General features: G+C 41.5%; 1 protein-coding gene across 1 annotated transcript; it reads right to left on the bottom strand.

The window, feature by feature from the left end:
- Positions 1-15,492: 15,492 nt before the first annotated feature.
- On the bottom strand, positions 15,493-22,198 carry slc35d3 (solute carrier family 35 member D3). The gene is made up of 4 exons (XM_069657732.1): positions 21,974-22,198; positions 18,469-18,679; positions 16,388-16,545; positions 15,493-16,227 (listed from the first exon to the last, which is right to left on the bottom strand). Exons 1-4 carry the CDS (start codon positions 22,196-22,198, stop codon positions 15,493-15,495), a joined length of 1,329 nt encoding a protein of 442 aa, XP_069513833.1.
- Between the last annotated feature and the right edge of the window lie 35 nt (positions 22,199-22,233).

Here is a 22,233-nt window from a genome sequence, read left to right as displayed (position 1 = left end):
TTTGGTTTGTTTAAGAAATATTTCATCACAATATTGTCCACACTTCTGAAAACTTAGACATTTTTGTAAGGTGGGCAACAAATAAATCAGCTAGTGTCTCCCTTTGCAAAGGCCTATCCAGCCTGAAACCTTCAAACACAAAGGGAAGCTGGTTAGAAGGCTGACTTTGTCTTTACAAAACATGAAGTCTTGTACTGCCACAAAGATATTTTTTTTACCCTTTAAAACTGCCCAAAGAAGCATTTAAATAAGATTGTGGAGGACAAATGCATGGAACACCAAGTTAATGATGAAATGGTTTGATTGGCTTTAGGTGTTAAAAAGACTTTAAGATGAGATAAAAATGTTTTGGCTTCAGTCAAAAAAAAAAATACCCCTCTTGCCTTGGATAAAACACTCACCTGAGTTACTTTGCTTAACTTACGTCAGTGCCACAAAGCACACAAGTTTAAAGAAGTCAGTGATGACTTTTAGTTTTGCATTCGACTGTAACCAAGGTCTCTTTGGTGAAAGTGTTTATTTGATGCATCCATTGCCCCCGATCCCCTCTAGGAACAAACTTTATGGTGTTTTATACCATGTCACCCGACCGCTACCTTTTCTCCTGCAATAACTAATATGGCCTTTAGTGGTCCCTGCATAATTACAAATGCTTTTAATAAGCTGTTGCACTGACGGACAATGCAGTCTATTTTTGGTGAGATCAGGCTACAGGATTAGGCGTTGGATCAGAGCCTAAGATTTACTAATTGTTTCCACCATAGGATAGAAGAAGACTGGAACAGGTGATCTACCAGAAATTGAGAACTGGTTTAGGTCAAAATCTTAATCCTAATCTGGATATATAAAAACATTAAATTCAATTGCACTTAACTATGATTACATGAAATATATCCTCTGACTAAACAAAATTACATCTCGTTGGACTAGAGTGGGATAGAATAGTCAGAAATCAAGCATGTCAGTGCAGTTCAGGGTCATTAATTGTCAAAGTAACTTTAATTTACAATACATTCAAATTACAATACAACAGAATAAGACAGAAGTTAAATAGGGGGAAAAAGTGACAAGGGACCTACCCCCAAATCCCGGTCTGGATCTTTTTCAGACATTCACCATAAATTAACCCCTAAAACCCCTAGACCAGAGATGTCCTCACTTTTCAAGACTGTCCTCACCTGTAAGGTCGAAACTCAGGTTGGTCCTCACAAAGATAGAAGAACAAGAACACACACACACAGATTGCAGTGTGGTAACAGGTTCAGTTGTCTGTTTCCAATGTGTAAATGTACAATTAGAGACATTATGTTTTAAGTGCAGCACCATCTCAATTTCTCATTTTCCTTAAAAGGTGAGGGGCTTTTCACCAGTCTATTATATTCAGCATGTAGTACAACCTCAAAGCCACTAGATTGAGACAGAGTTCTTTTTATTACATCAGTATTTCTCGATAGCAGTTTCCCCTGACTTTCATGGCCTTTTTGGATGATTTCAAGCTTTTGGATACAGATTTAATGCTGTCGTACCTTATTATGTTCCTGAACCAGTTCTGTCTTTATGAGCTGCAGTGAAATGAAACATTTAACACAGCAGAGTGTCTGTCTTTAGTTTCACTCTGTTTGATTCATTCTGTGCATCAGTAATGAGTGTAAATTACTAGTGAATTCAATCAGTTTTGGAAATGTTCCAGTCATGAAACAGGCTGTAACATCTAACATAATGTTGTCAGACATTTGGAAAAACAATCTGTGCCTATCAGTGGATAAACAATCACTTTTAGTGGCCGTACTATGATTAGGGTCATTTGCTCTCAAGGATTACATTGTAACCATTGCAGCCTGTTTCAAGGCAGATGAACCTTTAATACTAACAAGAGGTTTGTTTTTGGCTTGAATGCTTCCTGCACAGGGTCAGTTGTAAAGTTATTTTTGCATGCATGAGTAAAAGCCAGAATTATCTCTACCTTAAGAGATTTTTGGTACGGAACACTTCAGAAAAAGCCTGTTTTCTGATACAAACAGCCATTAACAGGATTTTAAAATACTGAGGTCATTAAAAGTACCAACAAGAGATAAGCAACAAATTGTTGGTTTTGGTCACCTCAATAAATTTGATTACTAAAATGTAATGAATCAATCACCAAATATCTCCTGTAAGTTTTTAAATAAAGTCTGTATTTCAGGTCCCTTTATTCCAGGGAAAAACGTAGATCATGACCTTTATGTCTTACTATAGCTTCAACCATAACCTCAAGTAATGCCTTGTATGTATCAGCTTGTATGAAACAAAATATTCAAATATGTAGAGGTTTTACAGTAAAATCCTACCAATATAAATATTCATTCAGAAACTGCAGGTGGAAAATGTAAAGCAGCCCTGACTCACTCAAACACTCCTGCATATCTGCAGGAAACATACCTGATGCCTGTCTCCATGCAGGAGGACATTTTCTCGTGTGCAGGCGATTAAACTAAGCTGAGCTGCATTTTCTATATCAGCAACTCTGAAACATATGCACTTGGGAAATTACACTGACAGACCAAAAGAGATCAGAGACATTAATGTTGTACCTGCTAAACTTTCCTTAATCCACTCAGGCATCAAAGTATTTATTACACACACACACTCTTTTGAAGCTGGAGGCTCTCATTGACAAACCGTCGACTATCCCTGAAAACATCCTGCTTTACTTACAAAACATAGTCAGGAGTCTGTGGAACAAAGTATAAAGACGCTTTAACATGTGATTGTGAAACCATGTTCTTTTATGTGCTGCTTCAGCACAGGATGGATTTACACTGACTTTTACTGTGGCTTAGATATAACACAGTCAGATTTCAGATAGTCCTCCACAACAGCTTCTTTCCAGCCGCTGTCACTTCTAGCACAGGACATTAACAGGAAACTACTACATCCCAACCTGACCTACTCGATGGACAGTGAATATCTCATAGTGCAATAACAATGTGCAAAAATAGTGCATCAATGGAAAGTGCAATAACACATGCAAAAATGTCATGTCCAATAACAGACGTGTAAAGTTTAAAGTTTTATATTTTTTAGAAAGTGTGTATTTTCTTATATTGTGTATACATTTTATTTTCCTTAAGTTTAATAATTCTGATGCCCCTCTATTTTATATTTTATAAAGCTGACCAGGAGCAATGCAAACAAAAATCTAATGTACCTGTACTGCCTGTACCTGTGCAGATGGCAATAAACATCTATTCTATTCTACCCAACTCTATCTGTTGCACATAGCTGTTTGGTTGTTGACTAACTCAAGCAGGACTACACTACTATGAATTCTGCATAAATTAAGACTTTGTTCAAATCAAAAGAAATGGAATGGAAACAACACTTGTTTTGTTTTTTTACATTATAGTTTAATTTATCCATATTTATCATACTGTAATATTATGGGCAAGTACCTATCCAACTATCTCCAAAGAATATTACGGCTGCAAAAACAGTTTATTAGATTGGCTACATTTTTCTTTGCAGTTAACTATTTTCAACATAGACATTATTCAAGTCTGTACATTTGTCTTTAAATTGTTATTTAATAACACAGTTTTTTTAAGACACTATTTTGTTAACAATTCACAGTTACATAATTATTCAACTAGACTGGCTAAACATCTCCATGTACGGTTTTTTCAGTAGTGCTCAGGATTAAGGATCTAAAAGAAAGGCCTGACAAATACAACAGAAGGTGAATCATGAGATTGCATGACGCTCCGTCTCGCCCTCTTTTCTCCAAGTTTAGCCACAGTTCACACATAAAGACTTGGGGGTATTTCTCTCTCTGTGGCTGCTCCTTTTGTTTATTAAAATCATTCCATGTGTGCGGCTGCCTGATAAAATAACCCTCAAACAGCTTTTGGAAGAAGTGAAAATGTCCCAAAATATCCTAAATGTATCAAACTGTCCTCACTATCAAGGTCAAACTCAAAAAGCATCAGACAACAGGAGCTGAACTGCCGTACTTCATCTTGAGTCTCATTGAGATTCATCTATATGTGAAAAAGAAGCAGATTTATGTGCCTAATCTTTCTTATGTTCTCGGTGAACAGCAGCTTGATCTATGGATGAGAGTAAAGTTGTGTTTGATGTAGACGTGCATGTCCAACGGGAAGATTAGCTCGTTTAAACCGCACAGTCACCTCTGTCAGATTCATGTTTCTGTCTGACAGCTAATACACTTCAGAGGAAATCCATATCACACTGAGGGGAGCTGTGTGTGTGTGTTCTTGTTCTACTATCTTTGTGGGGACCGTGATTATTAAGGGAAAGTGAGGACATGTCTTCCAGAAATTACGTTTTCAAACAAGCAATTGGTTTTGCAATATGTTTCTTTAAAAAGTAATTGGTAATGATTACTGCCATAGGCTATCTGTGTTCAGTTCACCTGCAATGGTTTGTTTCTGGCTCATACCCAGAGTCATTTGCACTAAAGCACTTTAGGTTAGGTAAGATTTCCTTGAGAAGTTAGTGAGGTAAATATGTCGTGGGTAGCCATCTAATACTGAAATATTTTAGTCCGTGCTAAAGTTGGGGACTGAACTACCACACGTGTTTGTTTATAATCAGAATGTTCCTTACTGTGGTCCAGATGACGTCTTGGATCCTTCGCTCAGGTTGTTTTTTGGTTGGGGTCTCTTCCTGTGTTAGAGAATCACTCTATCTGGGTTCCCGTCATTATTGATGCAGTGTGTAATGGTGTTGGCTCTATTGAGCTCCTCACAGCTCAGCGCACAGCCAATGATGTGTGTCAGGGCTGATGGAGACACTATCAGCTAGATGCTGCTGCCCGTAATGAACAGAAAAAACAACGGTGGACAAATTCACACATACAAACACACATTACACTGTGTGTATGGAGCTATTGTACACACAGCATAAGCTATTGTAAGAGCAGTATGAGGCTCCTGGAAGCAGACTGTGGTTAAAGTTGCTCTTTTCTAGCAACATCAGATTGTATTCTTTGAAATGATGGTGATGTGATCTGGCAGTTGACTGTGGTTGTAATTCCAGCCTGTCAGATCTTCGGTACAGTATAATCTGACATGCTGCTCAGTCGTGTTCGCTACCACTGTGCCATTTTTCCACTATAGTGTCAGATGTGTTAGCTGTGTGCTATTTCAAGAGCGGCCTCTTTCCACACTTACAGAGCCAATATGGCATTTTGAGTTGAAAAGGCTGTCTAAATTCTACTTTATACTATACGGCAGAGCTTTTGGCTTTCTTCCTTACGTCTCATAAAGTGTATTTATTGCTTTAGGTAAAGTCACAAAGGGAGAGGACCCAGATGCAGGCTATCAAAATAAATGTAATAAAGAGCAAAACAAAAGGCTTACTATACAAAGTCTGAGGAAATCAATATACAAAGAAAAACAAGGTGCTTTTACAAAAAGTGCAAACACAGTAGAGCCACTAGGAAACATCCACCCAAAGAGCAGGGTAGACGGAACAAACTGGCAAAGAAACAGGGGAAGACAAAGACTATAGACTGGGGATATCCAGGTACAGGTGAGACTAATCTAACACAGGTGAAAACAATAAGGGTGGGGCACACAATGACAAAGGCGGGAAAAGAAACAAAGGAAGTAAAGTTAAACATGAGGGACAAAGTAAAATAGCATCCATCCATCCATTATCTATACTGCTTATCATGTTCAGGGTCGCGGGGGGCTGGAGCCTATCCCAGCTGTCATAGGGCGTGAGGCGGGGTTACACCTGGACAGGTCACCTGTCAATCACAGGGCTGACACACAGAGACAGACAACCTATCATGCTCACACTCACACCTTCGGGCAATCTAGAGTCACCAATGAACCTAACGAGCATGTGTTTGGACTGTGGGAGGAAGCCGGAGTACCCGGAGGGAAACCACGCATGCACGGGGAGAACATGCAGACATGAAAGACCCACTACGTCTGAACCGGGATTCAAACCAGGAACCTTCTAGCTGTGAGGTGACAGGGTTAGGGTTAGAAATAGAACTAGGGATGCACGATATTGGGTTTTTTGCCGATATCTGATAGGGCAATATTTTCCGACCCTTTTTGCTGATTAGGCACATGCTTTTTCCCACCTCACTGTGGAGAACATCAAGTCTCCCCTGTAGTGGAGTTGACATCATGCCTACTCTTATTGTATAGACAAAAAGTCACGTCTGATCACGTTTCATGCCCGGACTTGTTTACTGCACCAACTTCGGAGACATCAGTGATCCCTGACAGACTCTTTTTATCGCGTGTGCGTCCATGAATATGTGAGTTAGTTTTGCACTGATGTTTATGTTACTCTCTGTTGTGTTGGCTTTGGCTGCGAGTGTGGTAAATTGGGTAAAGTGGATAAAATGACGAGAATGTGAGCTAACTGTTAGCTAGTTAAGAGTTGTGAAAGTTGTTTAACTTCTGTTCATCGGCTCGAGTTTCTGTGACTGTTTAGTCTTTATTTGTATATTGTTGAGGACTTGCGCATGTGCAGAGTTAATGTTGCAGCATTAAGTCAAGCTTTTTAGGGAATCATTGGGCATGTAAGCAGAATGAAAGCGTTTTATCGGCGGAAAAAATAATTATCTGCACGTTATCGGTATCGGCATATATGTCATTTTTCTACCGATAACGTGCAGATAATATCGTGCATACTTTGTTAGCACCACTGCACTACCATGTAGGCCTGCTACATGACAATATAATGTAAAATGTCCACATTACAAAGTTATGTGAATGAACCTAGTATTTAAAATAATGTTTATACTCAGAGATATTTGATCTTGTATTGAAGGTTATGTTTCTTAATTTGTTAATCTGTCTGCAGTGCTGCTCAAAGTGCTTCACTATCAGGACTATAAAAGAGCGCCATGATAATAACAAGTAAGACAAAAGTAATTACATCAGTGAAAAAACTAAAATCAAGATGAAAATAGAACACACAACATAAGATGGAAAATTAAAACCCATTTGATAAAAATATGATCAAAATAAAATACATGGAATGCACACTATAAGGTTAATAAAACTGTTGAGTGAGCGGCTTCCTCTGATATCTACAGGAATTGTGTTTCTTATTTTTGGGGTAGATGATACGTCCAAAAATATCCTCATCCGTGAATAAGATTTCTACCTGAGTCACATCCAATGAATGAAAAACAAACTCCCACGATCCCATGCTACTTCTACGGTTCTGTTTTGTTTCTCCATTGAGAGGCCCCCAGCAGCCTAAATGACACACGTTAACGTTATCCAGGAATCCTGCTGCGTCACACTTTTCAGTAGTCTCCAGTTTTCCATCAGACTCAGACGCTCCGGAGTGTTTGACCCGAACAGTCTGAAGCTTGTTCTATCTGCCTTGCTCACCGGAGGGAACTGAGGGTGAGAGTCGGGTCAGCTAAACGATTACATCTCCACGTTAGGAGGTGCTAAATGTGTGAAATCACTCAGTGTGAATAGTGCTGCTGCAGCTCGCCGGCTGGGAAACATTACCGCTGAAGCACCTTAACTTTGACTTTGAACACTCTCCGCCAAATCAATACTTTACCTCACTGCACCTGCTGGAGGTTTAAGAGGAGCAGCTCTCATCCTATCTTACTCGAATATATTACACACATATCAAAGCACCTGCTTAACCTAACTCCTGCTTACCCTGTGAATAGTTTCTTCACAACAGGTGGGAATCCTTTCTTTTACTTTGTCTTTAATATCTTAAGATAAATTACTTTAGTAAATCAGTTACTAAATGTTTCACTTTATCACTTACATTTTTATCTCTTCATGCACACAGAGCTGTCTTTCTTTTTGCTGCATTTTCTACTGTTGTTCGTCACGTAACGTTTTTCTTGCATGTTAGTGTCTGTGCTCGAGCACGACTGTAGACCCCTGGGCCTGTAGTCAAACAAAGCGGTTTTGTTTTAATGGAAGCGCGACGTGTTACACTACGCTTCAAAGGCCGGCAGCGTCACGAGGTGCTGAGTGTTCACCACAAAGACCAATCATCAATAAAAATCAAGTTCACACATCGACCCAAAAGGTTTGCTCAAAAGATTTGTTTGCAAAACGCTGTTTTAACTTCTGAATCCACCACTGTATTATAAACCTGCTCCATCAGTTTTGTTTTACAAAATAATTATATTCAAACCTATTTCTTAAACAACATGAGAAGAGTTGGTTTCATGAAGATATTTAATTGTCTTATTTGGGAAGTTCACTTCACGTCTTTGTTCTTTTATTTATGTGTATTTCTGCGTCGGCTGGTCTGATATTTGTTGGTCTCTTGTGACTCGTTTTATTAACAGCAAGACGCTTTAAAAGCTTCAGTTGGCTTGTTTGTCCTGTTTTACAGTTTCGTGTGTATTTTTTTGTCTTTGTCATCATTTAAAAGTATTTTCTCTTTACGACAGATGTGCGTCTAAACTTGAATCCCTACGAGCCACTTTGTGTTAATGTCCCCATTATTCTTCTTGCCTTAGCTTCCAAAATAAACCGTGCTCAAGGTTATTTTCCTGTTTCCTGTTTTGCTGCAGTGTGACGACAGAAGTGAGATATTTCTCTGCTTTATGTTGAAGTTTTAGCTTCCAGCACTTCATCCACTGAAAACTGTCATCTGAGAACACGAAGCTTCTGAACACATTGTTCCCTTTGAAAAGTTACATGAAAAGCCAGAATAAAAAAATCTGACTCTTGTGTCATACGAAACCGGTTTCTCAGCCTGCTCGCCGACATTTCTAGCAAGTAAACGTGTTTCACGTTGTTACAAACCACATTAGACTGAAATCTAGAGAGAGAGAAAACAAAGCATGATTAAAATCTGGTTTATAGGAAAGCAGTCGACGACTCCCAGTATGAGTCTGAAAGCCTCTGAAGAAATGAAACATTTCTGCTGATGTTCAATATAAAGGCTGTTTCTGTCTGAACCGGAGCCAAATTCAATTCAGTTGTACTGAAAAGATAAAAGCAGGATGTCAAATGTGTCCTCCCTCTGACTCTTGTATTTCACTACACCTGCTTTCTCTCGCTTCCTCCTCCTCTGTCATTCAAACACTTCCTCCTCTTCCACCCAGCAAATGAGCCTCAGTCGCTTTCATTCCCTGCAAACGGCTCGTTATCAGAAGCCAGACAACCTGCAAATTGTACCATTAGGTGCAGGTGTGTGTGTGTGTGTGTCTTCAAGATGTGTTTGAAGGGCAGTTTTTGGATGGATTTTCCAGCAGCAAAGTGCTGAGTGGGCCTCTGAGGGGACAATTTTCTCCTAACTCCTCGCTTGTCTTTAAACCTTCCTCCTCCTTATCCCGCAACACAAGACTTCCTTTAAACAGAAACAGTGGAGTGGTGGAGATGTAGTTTTGTTCCTGAGCACTGACCCACTGCAGGTGCGCCAGGTCCTGTTATCTGTAGGTAAAACTGGAAGCTGCAGCATTACATCTCTGGGATTTCAGACGTGTGATTGACAATTTGCAGTTTAGTTGCATTATATCCCTTTTTTACACCACTAGTTATTGGCGATAAAACATCTACGTATATTCAAAACCACATCCTGAGACTTGAAAACATAACCAGCACAATGGTTTTAAATACATTTTGTTCAAAGTGATAATGGTAAGAACATTCTGGAACAGTGGGGTTAATTATAAAACCATTTGTAACCATTAAACGATCAAATACTACAAATCTACCAACAACAAAGAAATTGAAAACGTAATTTTTTCTTTAATATTTTCTTTTTTCATTTATTTGGGGTCACATTAGTAAAGTCACCAAATTCCAGGCCTTAAGAAGCCATTTAAGGTGCTTTTACTAAAGAACACTCAAACTGTTACATGTTGATTTAGTGTTGGTGTCCTATTTTATAAGTTCAAAGCATGAAAATCATGTGTTGAAGCTGCATCAACCTGGAGGTCCATTTTTGTTTGCTGTAATTTCTGTGGTAGTTTTTGGCAGTCAGTTCTGCCTTCTGGCATGAAAGCGGGACGCAGTACAAGCCACGCGCTTTGTCCCAATAAAAGTTGTATGATTTATGGGCTTTTTGCTACATAATGTTCCTAGCTTTGGCAAAGATTGAACTTAAATCATCTGTAAAGAACATAAATGTGAGTGTTTAATCAGGGTATAGATTTAAGGACTTTTAGGGACTACCAGGAACAAGGACACCCTAGGGGAAAGGCCCTATTTTTAAGTGACATTTCTTGTTTTAAAGTTTAAAAAAAAAAAGTTTTAAAGTTTTTTAAAGTTGTTTTAAAAGTAGTGATGTGAGTTAGTTTGTTTTTTGGTCCAGATGCTTTAACATTGACAATCCTCCAAAAGAGTCAGCTCTCATAACGTCACCAGTGTCATATCACGTTCTCATAATCCATCTATGCGTATTATAAATGTCAGTTTTTAAAGAAAGCATTGGAAAAGGATCACTGGCACAAACAACAGATGTAATGTTTGTTTAAATAACCAGCAGAACGCCGACCCATTGTTTAAGTGACACACAGAGCGCTAACGCTGATAGGCCTAAAAAAGGACATTTGTGTTCATCTACAAGATTGTATATATATTATATAATAGAAAGTATTTATATAAGTTTAAATATTGGTGATCCTGGCCCTTGTATTACTTGGTATCAGATCAAAACCAAACGTGGTATCACTTGAGAGCAAACAGCAGATTGTCTTGTGATTCAGCCTCAGATCCTCGAAAACAAGTCAGCTGAGTGTTTTTTCTCCCTGGAGCATGGTAACGATCTCTGCCATGATGATGAAGCATTCACCTTTAAAGAGCAACAACACCTCATCTTCTTTATAACTCCGCTAACACACACACAAACATAATGACCCATATCATAAATATAATAATCTAATCATGCCTGCGTGTCTGCAGAGTGAATGTCTGTATTTTGTGCAGTGAACCTCGTCTGATGCTTCTGTGTGCAGATGGAAACACCCTCATCACTGTGCAAAGGCCTCTGTAAACAGGGTCCCCCCCGCCCTCACAAACAACACAACAATATAAATCCCACAGGAGAGATTTCTTTATATAAAGAAGAAAAGGATTTTCAATTTACTTTGCATTGAACATGCAAATTGAGGAACAGATGGTCCTTTCACTTCACCAGACATATTTTTCTTCTCAGGAACGATACAGAACACGGGCAACAACTTCACGTGCAAATAAAGACAAACATCATCGAACAAATAAAATCAACCTGGGAATTATTGTTTCTGAGATTATTTTCCTCTGTAACACTCAGGGGAATGATTTAATATCCAGCATACGTTTTCCTGTGTGTGTGTGTGTGTGTGTGTGTGTGTGTGTGTGTGTGTGTGTATGTTTATGTGTACTTGTGGGAACCTTGACATGAACACGGAGATTGAGGACATTGTGGGAAAGTGAGGACATTTTGTTCGGACCTCAGTTCTTTAAAAGGCTGATGGTGAAGACTTAGTAATACATGTGTGGTAGGAAAAAGGGATGTGTTAAAAAATAATAATAATTTATTCGGGATTTGGAAAGAAATTCAATTTGTTTGTTTTTCATAATCTGTTGGATGATTTGATAAAAAATACATCATTTGTTTTATTCACCATATGAATTGTTTTATGCTATTTGTATGAAGCTATCATTCACATGTGCAAACACATCCAGCTGTCAATGGACAAAATGTATTTTAGTTGTATTTCAAAGTAACAGATTCAAACGAGTCTGCTGGAAGTATTCATAAGAAAACATACGGCCTGGATTAAGAAGTGGTGACTTTCTGAAAACTCGTATCACTACATAAGTAGATTTAAAGGCCAGAACTTTCAGTAGCTCTAATGCTAGTAATGCACTGAAGCAGACAGACAAAACACCATGAATATGAAGTGTAAACTAAATTTGGTGTTCTGACTTTAAACGAGATAAGATGTACAACATGACCTCATGATAAATGTGTCTCTATATCACTATGACTAAGGGTCTGTTGTCAACACTGGTCTTCACAAGCAAGGTGTGTGGGCCTCATTAACATGACTGCCCTTTGAACTGCTCTTACCGACCTTTTCATGTCAATTAAAAGCTGCCATTATGAGTGACTGCCCAAAAGAAAACATTTAACCTTTGCCTTGTACTAACATCCCTGCAGGTTTCACTGTTGCTCCAGAGGGAGTTCAACGGCAGCAACAACAACCTCATGCTATATTTAATTTGTAAGCAGCTCTGTTGTAGCCCAAATGTAATCTTGGTGCATGTATCATCCAAAATAGTGTTACCATAACACGGCTGTACTGAAGCAGCTCTACTGAAAACTGAAGCTAACCACCGTCAGGCTCGTGTCAGCCGCTCTCAGAGTAAAACCTTTTTCATGTCTGGATAGAAACATGCACACAATCAAGTTTGCACTTTTTGTAAAACATCTACTTTAAACGTTGCGTAATTTTCCTTTTCTTTACATTGCCTCAAGATTTGACTTATAAAGGCCAAATCTCCTTGCATGCATATTTGTAGAATTGAAGTAACCCGTGACCTAGCTTTAGCTTTAGCTTTAGCGCTGTGCTCATGAAAACAGTATTTTGAAGGGAAAGAAACTTGAATGGCACGATACGAATCCAGTTAATAAGTTTGGGCCACTTCTAAGCCCCTCACAAATTACACAAGTTACTGAAGTCTCAACATGTTGAGATATTTTTCTGACATTTTCAAGGCAAATGACCAAATTAACTCTGCAATATTATTGCATTTTTGAGAAGTATTCTGTCCGAACTGGTGTTTTATAAAAAGTATCATCAGTGAGATATAACAGATGTTCTGATATTCTGCTTTTAAACAGCCTGGTAACATTCTTTGAATTGAGCTTTGGCAGAAAAACAGACAGAAAAATTATCACTGCTTATTTATTTCTGAATCAAGCTGCAAGTTGTCGTGTGGTGAGAGTAGAAAAGGTAACTTTCAAATGTTTGTTTTGTTAGAAGATTAATTTTATTTTGGTGAATAAAAACCTGATTCGCAGATAAAGAGAAAATATTTCTCAGTTTTCATGCACATCACACATCATCTCTTTTTAAAAAACATCTGCTCACGTCACAAAATGTCATGACACCAGGCTGTTTATTTGCCAACATTTATCACCCTGCTAACATGCTGCTGTGTCCGTTTTCAGCTTTCCAAAAATATAACTTTGTCACCGTGTCACCAACTAAAATGACTTTGTGTACAGTACATTCACCACAGCTCAAACTATTTTTACAGGTACAGAAACAAATGTACAGACAGGAAAGTTACGAACTGAAAACAGACAGTAAATGTGACAGAAAGACAAAGATACATTGTGCACCATTTAAACACAGGGACTTCTTCAGCACATAGAATGATAATTAGAAGATTCCTGCAAAGAACTGATTCCTCATGAATTTATTGGGAAACCATAAATTGCAGGTTCAATTTAAACAACTTGTTCACTGATTATTGAAAACATAATTATACATGTTGAACTGTGTGAATGTGTATTAAACATTCTGCATGTTTGCATGTTCATAAGACCTGCCTTCATAATTAAATGATTGAGAGAGACAGGAGATCAGGCAGCAGGTAGTTTAAATTCAAACTTTGAAAATTAACACTCAGTTTTCTCAATAATTGATCTCCTGTTGCATCGTTCTGTCCAGGAATTAGAAAGTGTTGGTTAGTTGTCCCTGTTGATCAGACTGTGGTGATAAACTAACCTGGCTCTAACGTACTTTAACTAAAGAAGAAAGGAGTGCATTCTGCAGAACAAATTCAGCACAGCGTGTTAAATATCAGCTGCCTAATTTAATCTTGATTTTTTTATTTCAGCTCGTGTCGACATCCAGGCTGTTTGTCATTTTCAACCTTTCGATGTAAGACGGTTAAAAAAGGAACATTTTAAATACATTCATGCACTTTTGGCAATTTGAATCAAAACATGTCATATCAATGGTTTATCATGGTGGTGCCTACTGAATCAATATCACCCAAATACATACTTAAACACCAAACAAGCCACACGTCATGCTCAAACAACTATATTCATCTTTTTAGTGAAACGGCAGAATGAAATGGAAGCCAGGCGGCTGCAGACAGCCCACACCCTGCTTGTAGCAGCTCGAGGGGACATCAGATCTTTTGTACCGTTAAATGAACTTTGGGGACTGTGAGAAGGAAAATCAATATCAATCAATATCACTGGTTGACAGCTTTTTCTCTCCACAGAATTGAAGATGCCTGTAGCTTTGTCTTTGAGGAAAGAGACAATACGTGAAGGAGAGGCGGGAAATGTTCCCCATGTGGAGTTAAAGACAGAAATCAAGATTTAGCTCAGATACTACCTGGTTTTAGAAATGCTCAGTCAGCTGGTCGGGACTGGTGACACAGTTTAGAAGCAGTCGGGGTTTCCTGTCGTATGTGAGAGGAAAGCAGTCAGGGGTAGAGAAGACCAAAGGGGGTCCAACAAATTACGTCTTTTTAATCGAATACTGTCCGAGACCACAGAACCTCATGTGCACCCATCGTCACTAACTGTCTGGCTCCAGCCGGGCCAGTCTGCCAATGAGCCGAGTACCTCAACAAACTTCAACCACCTACTTTGTGAGGTAGTGAGGATGAACTTAAGTTGCCAATGTGTGTGCAAGATTTGATTTTATTAGTGGCATCACTGCAGTGTCAGGAAGGGAACTATGATGTAGGAGAGCCACATTAATTTTGTTTCCCTTCATGTGACGCACTTCTGTCTGATGAAGGAGACTCATGAATGGTGGACGAACACGTAACAGGCGTGACACTGACCCCGCAGGGCAAAAGGGAGACAAACAATCAAACCCATTTTAAGACTGCAGACAAACAAACCCAGTGTGAACATAGTTTAGTTAGCATTTGTGGCAGCGCATGCTTTTACGAGTGATCTTGATTTGATCCACAGATACATTCAAAGGTTTTCCTTCACACCCTCCAGCCAATCAGAAACAAGAACTCACACAGGTGTTCAGAACACAAAACAGAACCTTTCAGTCAGTCTGCGGTTTCTCTGCAGTTCCCTGAATTCATTTGAGTTTTCACAGGGTGCACTCTTTTTGTGAAGCTGGTTAATCAGCGGGGACGCAAACCAAACCAAGTCATGCTGCACCGTGACTCGTCCCCGCTGCACGCCACAGAGCTGAAGCAGAGAGGCAGAATTTATCACCGACGGGCAGCTTCTTCCAAAACTCTTCATCCACTTTTCTCTAAGAGGAACCTCTTTTTAATTCTCATATTAAACAAAGAAAATGACTTCAACACAACCCAGAGCCTGTTCTTTGCACTCACTGCTCTGTGTGATGAAACGTTTTAGCACAAAAGCGCATCCAACAAGCATTTGTTCAGCACTGCTTACGGTTAAAAAAGAGCTTCCTGATGGACAGTTCGTCTTCTGCTCGTGTACTTTTCTTCTTCCAAGCTGCTTCATGTTCTTTTTAATCCTCGACTTCATTCACAGTTTTCTGTTCTAGAGTCTGTCCAGGTCTCTGTCCGGCCCTTAAGGACTCTGCTGCTCCATGTTATCAATCAAAGGGTCTTTCTTCATAAACTGCAGATGTCTGATGGACCTCCACACTCCTACATAGCTGTCACTAGCCGACTGACCGGCGGTGGCGTTCTCTTTTTGAAGGTGCTCCCTCTGCATCTCCAGCGCCTCATTCTCGGTCATGACGCGGGAGGTCACACCTGCTTCTCCTTCTCCTGTCCACACCTGTCCGTTAGCCAGGCCGGCCGGTGCTGTCTCCTCCTTCCCGTCACTGCTCAACACTCCCTCTATCTCCTGATTTCCAGGATCAGATCCGTCACCGGCAGCAGGCCCTTCCCCGTTCAGCGGTGGTTTCTCCTGGTAAGGCTCTCCCGGCAGCCCACCATCCTTCCCAGCCTCCTCCAGGTCCTCATACGAGCTCTTCTTCTTCGTCTCAAAGTACTTGACCACGCAGTAGGTGATGGAGCCGACAGTGTTGACCACCACGCCGCCGATGAACAGCTTGGTCGGTGCAACGTCGTTGAAGGCGAGCATGCCGACAGTGATGGTGGCGATGCTCTTCACCACTCCAACAAAGCTGGTGGTGACGGCGGAGTTGATGTAGGTGCAGTGCAGTGTTGTGAAGTTCATGGCGCAGCCGATGAAGATGCAGAAGACGAAGATGACCGTGATGTGGGGGTCCTTCCAGCCCTCGTACGACCACATGTTGATGGTGTCCATGGAGATGAGTGAGCATACCAGAAGCACCTGAAGAAGCAGCAAAGAGTCACCAAGAGAAGGAGGTGGTTAGAAAAGTGACACAGAAAGAGGAAAAAAACAGAAGTACAAAGACATAAAATAAAAGTGGGAATCAAACCCCAACAAGTGCAGCGTGAAGGCCTGCTGGACACTGAGAAAGCATTCGTACCGGTGAGGCCATGATGGCGATGGAGTACTGCGCTGTGAGTGGCCCGTACTCGCTGTCCAGACTGGTCTTCTGGATCAGGACCAGGTAGGAGGCGTGGATGATGACCGCCAACACACCGGTGACATAACCAAAGGGATCACCGGTGAGATCACCAGCACCTGAAGAAAGAAACAAGTGAAGATCAACATTTGGCAGAATGCATTTATTGCACCATCGGCTTTAACAACAGACAACCGAGCTAGCACTAGTGATAGCTAACCCTCAGCTCCATACACTCATCCAGGTATGTTCACCTGCTCTGAAGAACCAAGATGGTAAATCCAGAACAGTAGACCATAAACAAGAGGTGATATCACAGTGGGGGTGTCCTGGGTGTGATTTGTGTGTGTGTGTGTGTGTGTGTGTGTGTGTTTCAGAAAGGTTATTATCTGTAAATAACAGATATCAGAACTCTGTTCTTTCCTCATGCACAGTTGCGGACACACAGAGGCTGCGAAACCCGCCAGATTTAAACCTCCTGTTCAGCACCATGGAAAGCGCCACATGGTCAGGCGAGACAAAACACTTATTTACAAACGTCCGTATTGAGTGAAATGAAACAGGCTAACACAACATGCTGTCAACATCTAATTATAAAAGGCTGAGTGCCTGCTCTGATGACGGACTCCTGGCCTCTCTTTGTCCTCTCCTGCGGGGTCATCTGCGACATGTCGCCCCTCTATCAGCTATTCGGAGACGTTCATTCTGTTTCGATTGTCTGTGAGAGTATGGTCCATGGTGCTGAATCCTCTCTCACACTCGGCTGTTGACACTGGGAGTGAGCAGACAGTGGTGACACCGCGTCACTTGAGTTTGTGGAATTCCTTGAGGAGTACTGGACTGGTCTACAGTGAGAGGTTTGTTTGTTTCCGTATGGGACGCGCTCGTCATCAGATGGCCAATCGGACGGACTTATAGCAGCCGCAGCAGAAACAACACGGCTGTCATCCAGCCTGCGCTCAGTGTTGTCGGCCCGTTGCAGCTCTTTCCTTTGATTTATGTTTGAAATGTTTTTCTTTCGTTATTTAATTTGGCCAACTGCCGAAGTTTATCGTTTATCACTAAAAGAGGGGCAGATCTTTGTGTCCCCACCTGGGATGACAATAATTCAGCAGATGCAGGGATATAACGACCAGAGGGGGGGAATCCCACCCGGCAAATCGCACCCTGGGTATGTTCACTTCTTATAGTCATGTTATAGTCAAACACCAAAAACTACAACACCTACGACATGCACGTTCATTCATGAAAAGGCAGAGTTGTCCTGTTGTTTCCTGTTGAAAGATGTCAACACTATAAAGCCCTCTGAAATAAATGTATGAAATGTGATCCAGCTTGATGTGTCGGTGTTTGGAGCGGACGGCAGTTCTGAGTTCTGTAAAGAGAAACCTTAAAGGATGCGAGTAACGATCGTGATGATGCTTAAAAGAGACAAACAGCAGCCTGTGGAAGGAAACAGAGAGCTGACCTACTCTCACATGTTGTCGTGAGGCAGTTTAAGGCTTTTGTTTCTTCTCGACTGCCTGAAAGCAATATTTACTGATGATCCACTTTTCAGGCAACACACGTGACGCAATTACTCATCCCACTTGATTAATCCGGGAAAGACATCTGGAAGATGATAATACTCATTTTTTCAGCGAGAGGAAAGGCGATTATCACCAAGATTAGACCCCGAATGATTAATCTGTCCATTAAATTCATATTCTGCACATTTCACACTTCACGTGTCGACCCCCCTCCTGCCTGAGGAACACTGAGAGCAGCAGCGGAGCTGGATTCAGGAAATGAATTATCTTTAGTATTTTTGTTTATGAGCTCAGGATCATTAACGGTAATGAAGGAGGAAGTTTTATGGCTGAAAAGATGATTAAAGGAGCTTTTTCTTTATTAATGTTTAACAGCTTCAGATATCAGGGAAAGCTGTTCAACTGGTCTGTCAATAAAAACTAATGACATGTTGTGAAAGCTCAGATTTCTTTTTCCTGTGCAGTTTATGTTCCTCCATGTTTACACTCAGGATGATGTGTATGTGTATTTACCAGCCAGTGCGGCTCCACCAGTGGTGATGACCACCGCTATCGTCACGCCGATGGACGGGATGCCGTTCCTCAGCACGCACACACCGATGCTGAGCGTGAAGAGCGGCAGGCAGCGCTTGAACACAACGTACATGGGCAGGCTGAGGCCGCGCAGAGACCACAGAGTGAGCGTGGACTGCAGCGTGGAGAGGATACACACCGAGGCAAACTCCTGCAGGAAGAGGGAGGGAAACACACACATACACGTTTAAGTCACTTTGGAGGACGGTATATCAGCTTACATTCACTCTCTGGAGACTCACGCCGACCTTAACAACATGCATGCATGAAACCCTGTGGGACCGGCTTAATGTCCCCAATTGGTAGAGAAGTCCCCCCTAGTGAGACTAAAGTCCCCACATTGTTGCATAATTCACTCGGCCTCAATGACAGCTCGTCCACAACGTTCTCTGTCTCTCCAACGCAGCGGCTCGGTCAGGGGCCCTAAGCTTCAGAATATGACGCCTAAAGACCGGCCTTTCACGTGCAAGGCTTTGTGGTCAAGATAGCGATCACGAATGACGATCACATGGTTATTTTTTCAAAATAAAGCAACAAATGTTTAATGATGTTTGGGAGAGCCAGAGTCATTAACAGGTGGTTACCACTGTGAGGTGTTACAGTGTGGTTTGGGTTTACATACAAGACATACATACAATAGTTACGTGTACCTCATACCTATACTTACCATCTACGTTACGTAACTTAAAAAGCAGTCGTATTTCTAAAGGGATAGGTCGGGTTTTCTTGAAGTAGGGTTGAAGAGGTACTGATCAATAGTGAGTGTACTACATTCAGAAGATGTTTGGAGAAGCCAGCCAGAGTACCAACGAGGAAGCTGAGCTCTGCGTCGGTGTACACTGGGTCACGAGAAACACGTACTTTTGCAACTTTACAAAGTCATTTCAGTTTCAGTGTCCGCTGGAGTTTCAAATATTTTCACCGTTTCACTGTGACGTCAGACGGACCCGTACAACTGCTCTGTGTTCTTCAGGAGAGCATCCAGAAATGAGACTAGCAGGAGACCTACAGCTTCATACGTCCACAGGTCTGACCAATTACTAAGCTGCTGTTTGTGACAACAGACTGGCATGTCAGCCCAAGCCTTACTATACTCCCATTACATCCGTAACCTTAACCCTAATACTGCTGACCGGGTCCGAGCAGAAGAGGTGCCTTTCATGCCTAAACCTAAGCAAACAGAACACCTTCACTAAGTGTTTGTAGGAAGTAAAGTGACCCTTTAACAGACTCCACTGGGTTCCTTAAACACAGGCAGATGCTACCTTATCCGTGTAAGACGCAAAAGGACGGCGGGGCAAAGATATACCAAGAGGATACGTTGTCAGATTTTCCTTTGCATCAGGCAACATACATATTTAATTGATTCGCTTTTACTTTTCGGGTAATAATATAATGAAGACATTCCTACAACACCCAGCGTGCATTGCGCCCCTCCCTCTGAAAGGAATGGCCCAGCGAGAGACGCTGGAGTCAAATACTACCATTTCTCTGCAGGCGATACGACGAGAATTTACTGGTGGAATTTTCAGGTCTGCAGTCGACATTTCAAACCTGACGATTCTGAACGAGACATGACATCGGAGGCGGGCGTCCTCGAGTGAGGAAGTGTAGTTTAGCGAGCTCCCTGGCCTCCGCTAGATGACGTGTTTTACGTAGTCTGACGGAGGTTTTCCAGGGTCCACTGGAGAAGCGGATAGCGTCCTCCAAAGGCGCAGAGAGAAATTGCATTTTTTTCCTACCATGATGGCATTAGCTCCCCGTGATAGCATTGTAGGACTGAGGTTGAAAATCAGCGAACTGGCCCTTTACATCTTTAGTCGTGTAAGACGTCTCTGCTGTCTTATATTTCCAGGTATTTTCAGGGTGACATGGAGAGCGCCTGTCATCTCACACTCCGCTGCATGCACAGACTGTTGGTTCTTCACAGTGCACACAGTCGATCTCCTGGTGACTGTGAATCAACACACCTGTGTGGATTAGCATCTTTAAGTGCTACTTCAGTTGCTGGTTCTTGTGTGTGAAGCTGCTAATATTAGCTTGTTTACTGTTCTTACCATTTTGTCTGATTAATGAAGCACGTTTTACACGTTTGGCTCAGTTTCAGCCGCTGTTGGCAGAAGACAAACTGTCTTTAATTAAAACGAGCAATGAAGCTATTCCAATATTACTACTGAAGAACTGTGGTCAGAGTAAATCTTTAATTCATGTGACCAGCGCCCAAAGACGTCTCGAGAACTAAGAAGTGAAACCAATAGAAAACTTAAACTTGCATTATTAATGATGGCCAGCAGGGGGCGACTCCACTGGTTTCAAAGAGTTGCCACAAATAGAGACCTAGACTTATTAGCAGTAACCCAGGTAATAAGTCAGGTAATATATTTAGATGTTTAAGGGAGCGAAGGTGGTGCAGCAACAAGTCTGAGACATGTCACAAATACTGTAATCAATAAGTTGGCGACGAAACCATCTTTAGGTTATTTAAAAGATTGATTTCAAAGTGGTGATGGACCTGATGGAAAATATACTTTGGTGCCATTATTGTTACCAGTCCCCCCGTTGGTTTACTTCCTGTGACGCTGTTGGAGTAAAAGTGACACACACAGCGGTTACACCAACCAGCACTGATGGTGTCAGTGTACACCAAACATCCCTGCCTCCTGCAGGACACTAATGAAGGGGGCGCTGTCACTGCAGATACATTCATTCTAATTAAATCTATTCTTTCTAGAGACGAAAGTTTGACCAACCAAACATCCAGAATATCTATACTGACCTGTATTTATGTATTTTAGCTTCACTTTGCTGTCCTACATGACTTCCTTTCCTCCATGTTTTTGCTGCGCAGACGCGTTGGCCTCGTTCATCTTTGTAGTTTGGTTGCCAATAAAGTTAATGAATCACATCAGTCAATCAGCTACTCAGCCAAACTGTCAGCTGGTCAATTATCCAGTCAGTCAATCAGTCAATCAGCCAATCATCAACCGGAAAATACCAACAGGCGGGGTGGGGGCCATCTACACCGTAAATCATGAAGGAGAGTTCCTCTTTATTACGCCACTGTTTCTACGGTATTCATGTTTAATGAACATGAATGCAAAGACAGGCAGCATTTGAACCCCACGTCTCTCCCGGGCCGCAGTCTTCACCTGGTGTGGAGCCTCATTTCACGGCTGCAGGTTCAGTAGGATTGTAAAACAAGAGAGCAAATGTTCTCCAACCGGCTCCAACTGTTTTAACTCTGATTATTTTTTGCACATTACACAGTGAATACAAAGCGGGGGGGGGCACACGTTCTAATATCTTGTTTTGATTTGAACCTTTTTACGCCATCAGTAGCAGAGAAAGACTTTAACCAGGTTAAACAGGCCACACAGCAACTCCAGTCTCCCCATTAAACAGTGAAACATCCATTCAGTGATTCCAGCGTGTTCACAGTTTTTACCTTGGATAGCTGCAAGCTGAACGGGGGGATGTTGACCCTCCCCAGCCGCCTGAGGATCTCCAGGGTGAGCGCGGCGGTGCTGCTGGTGAGGAGCTGGATGAGCGTCAGGAAGGTGAAGTGATAATTACTGATGAGAAACTTCAGCAAGATGTTCAGAGAGCCGGAGAAAACTCCGTGCGCCACGGCCACAGTAATCCCCAACATCCGGGTCTTGAACACATCCATGGTGGCGGTTTGCGGGTCGCTTTTTAAAGGAAGTC

The sequence above is a fragment of the Semicossyphus pulcher genome, unplaced genomic scaffold, assembly GCF_022749685.1.
Source record: "Semicossyphus pulcher isolate SPU_LCO1_2020_fin unplaced genomic scaffold, fSemPul1.0.p SCAF_11, whole genome shotgun sequence".
In the NCBI taxonomy this organism is placed as follows: Eukaryota; Metazoa; Chordata; class Actinopteri; order Labriformes; family Labridae; genus Semicossyphus; species Semicossyphus pulcher.
The sequence above is the reverse complement of the archived record's forward strand: the minus strand, read 5'-3'. Positions and strand labels throughout refer to the sequence as shown.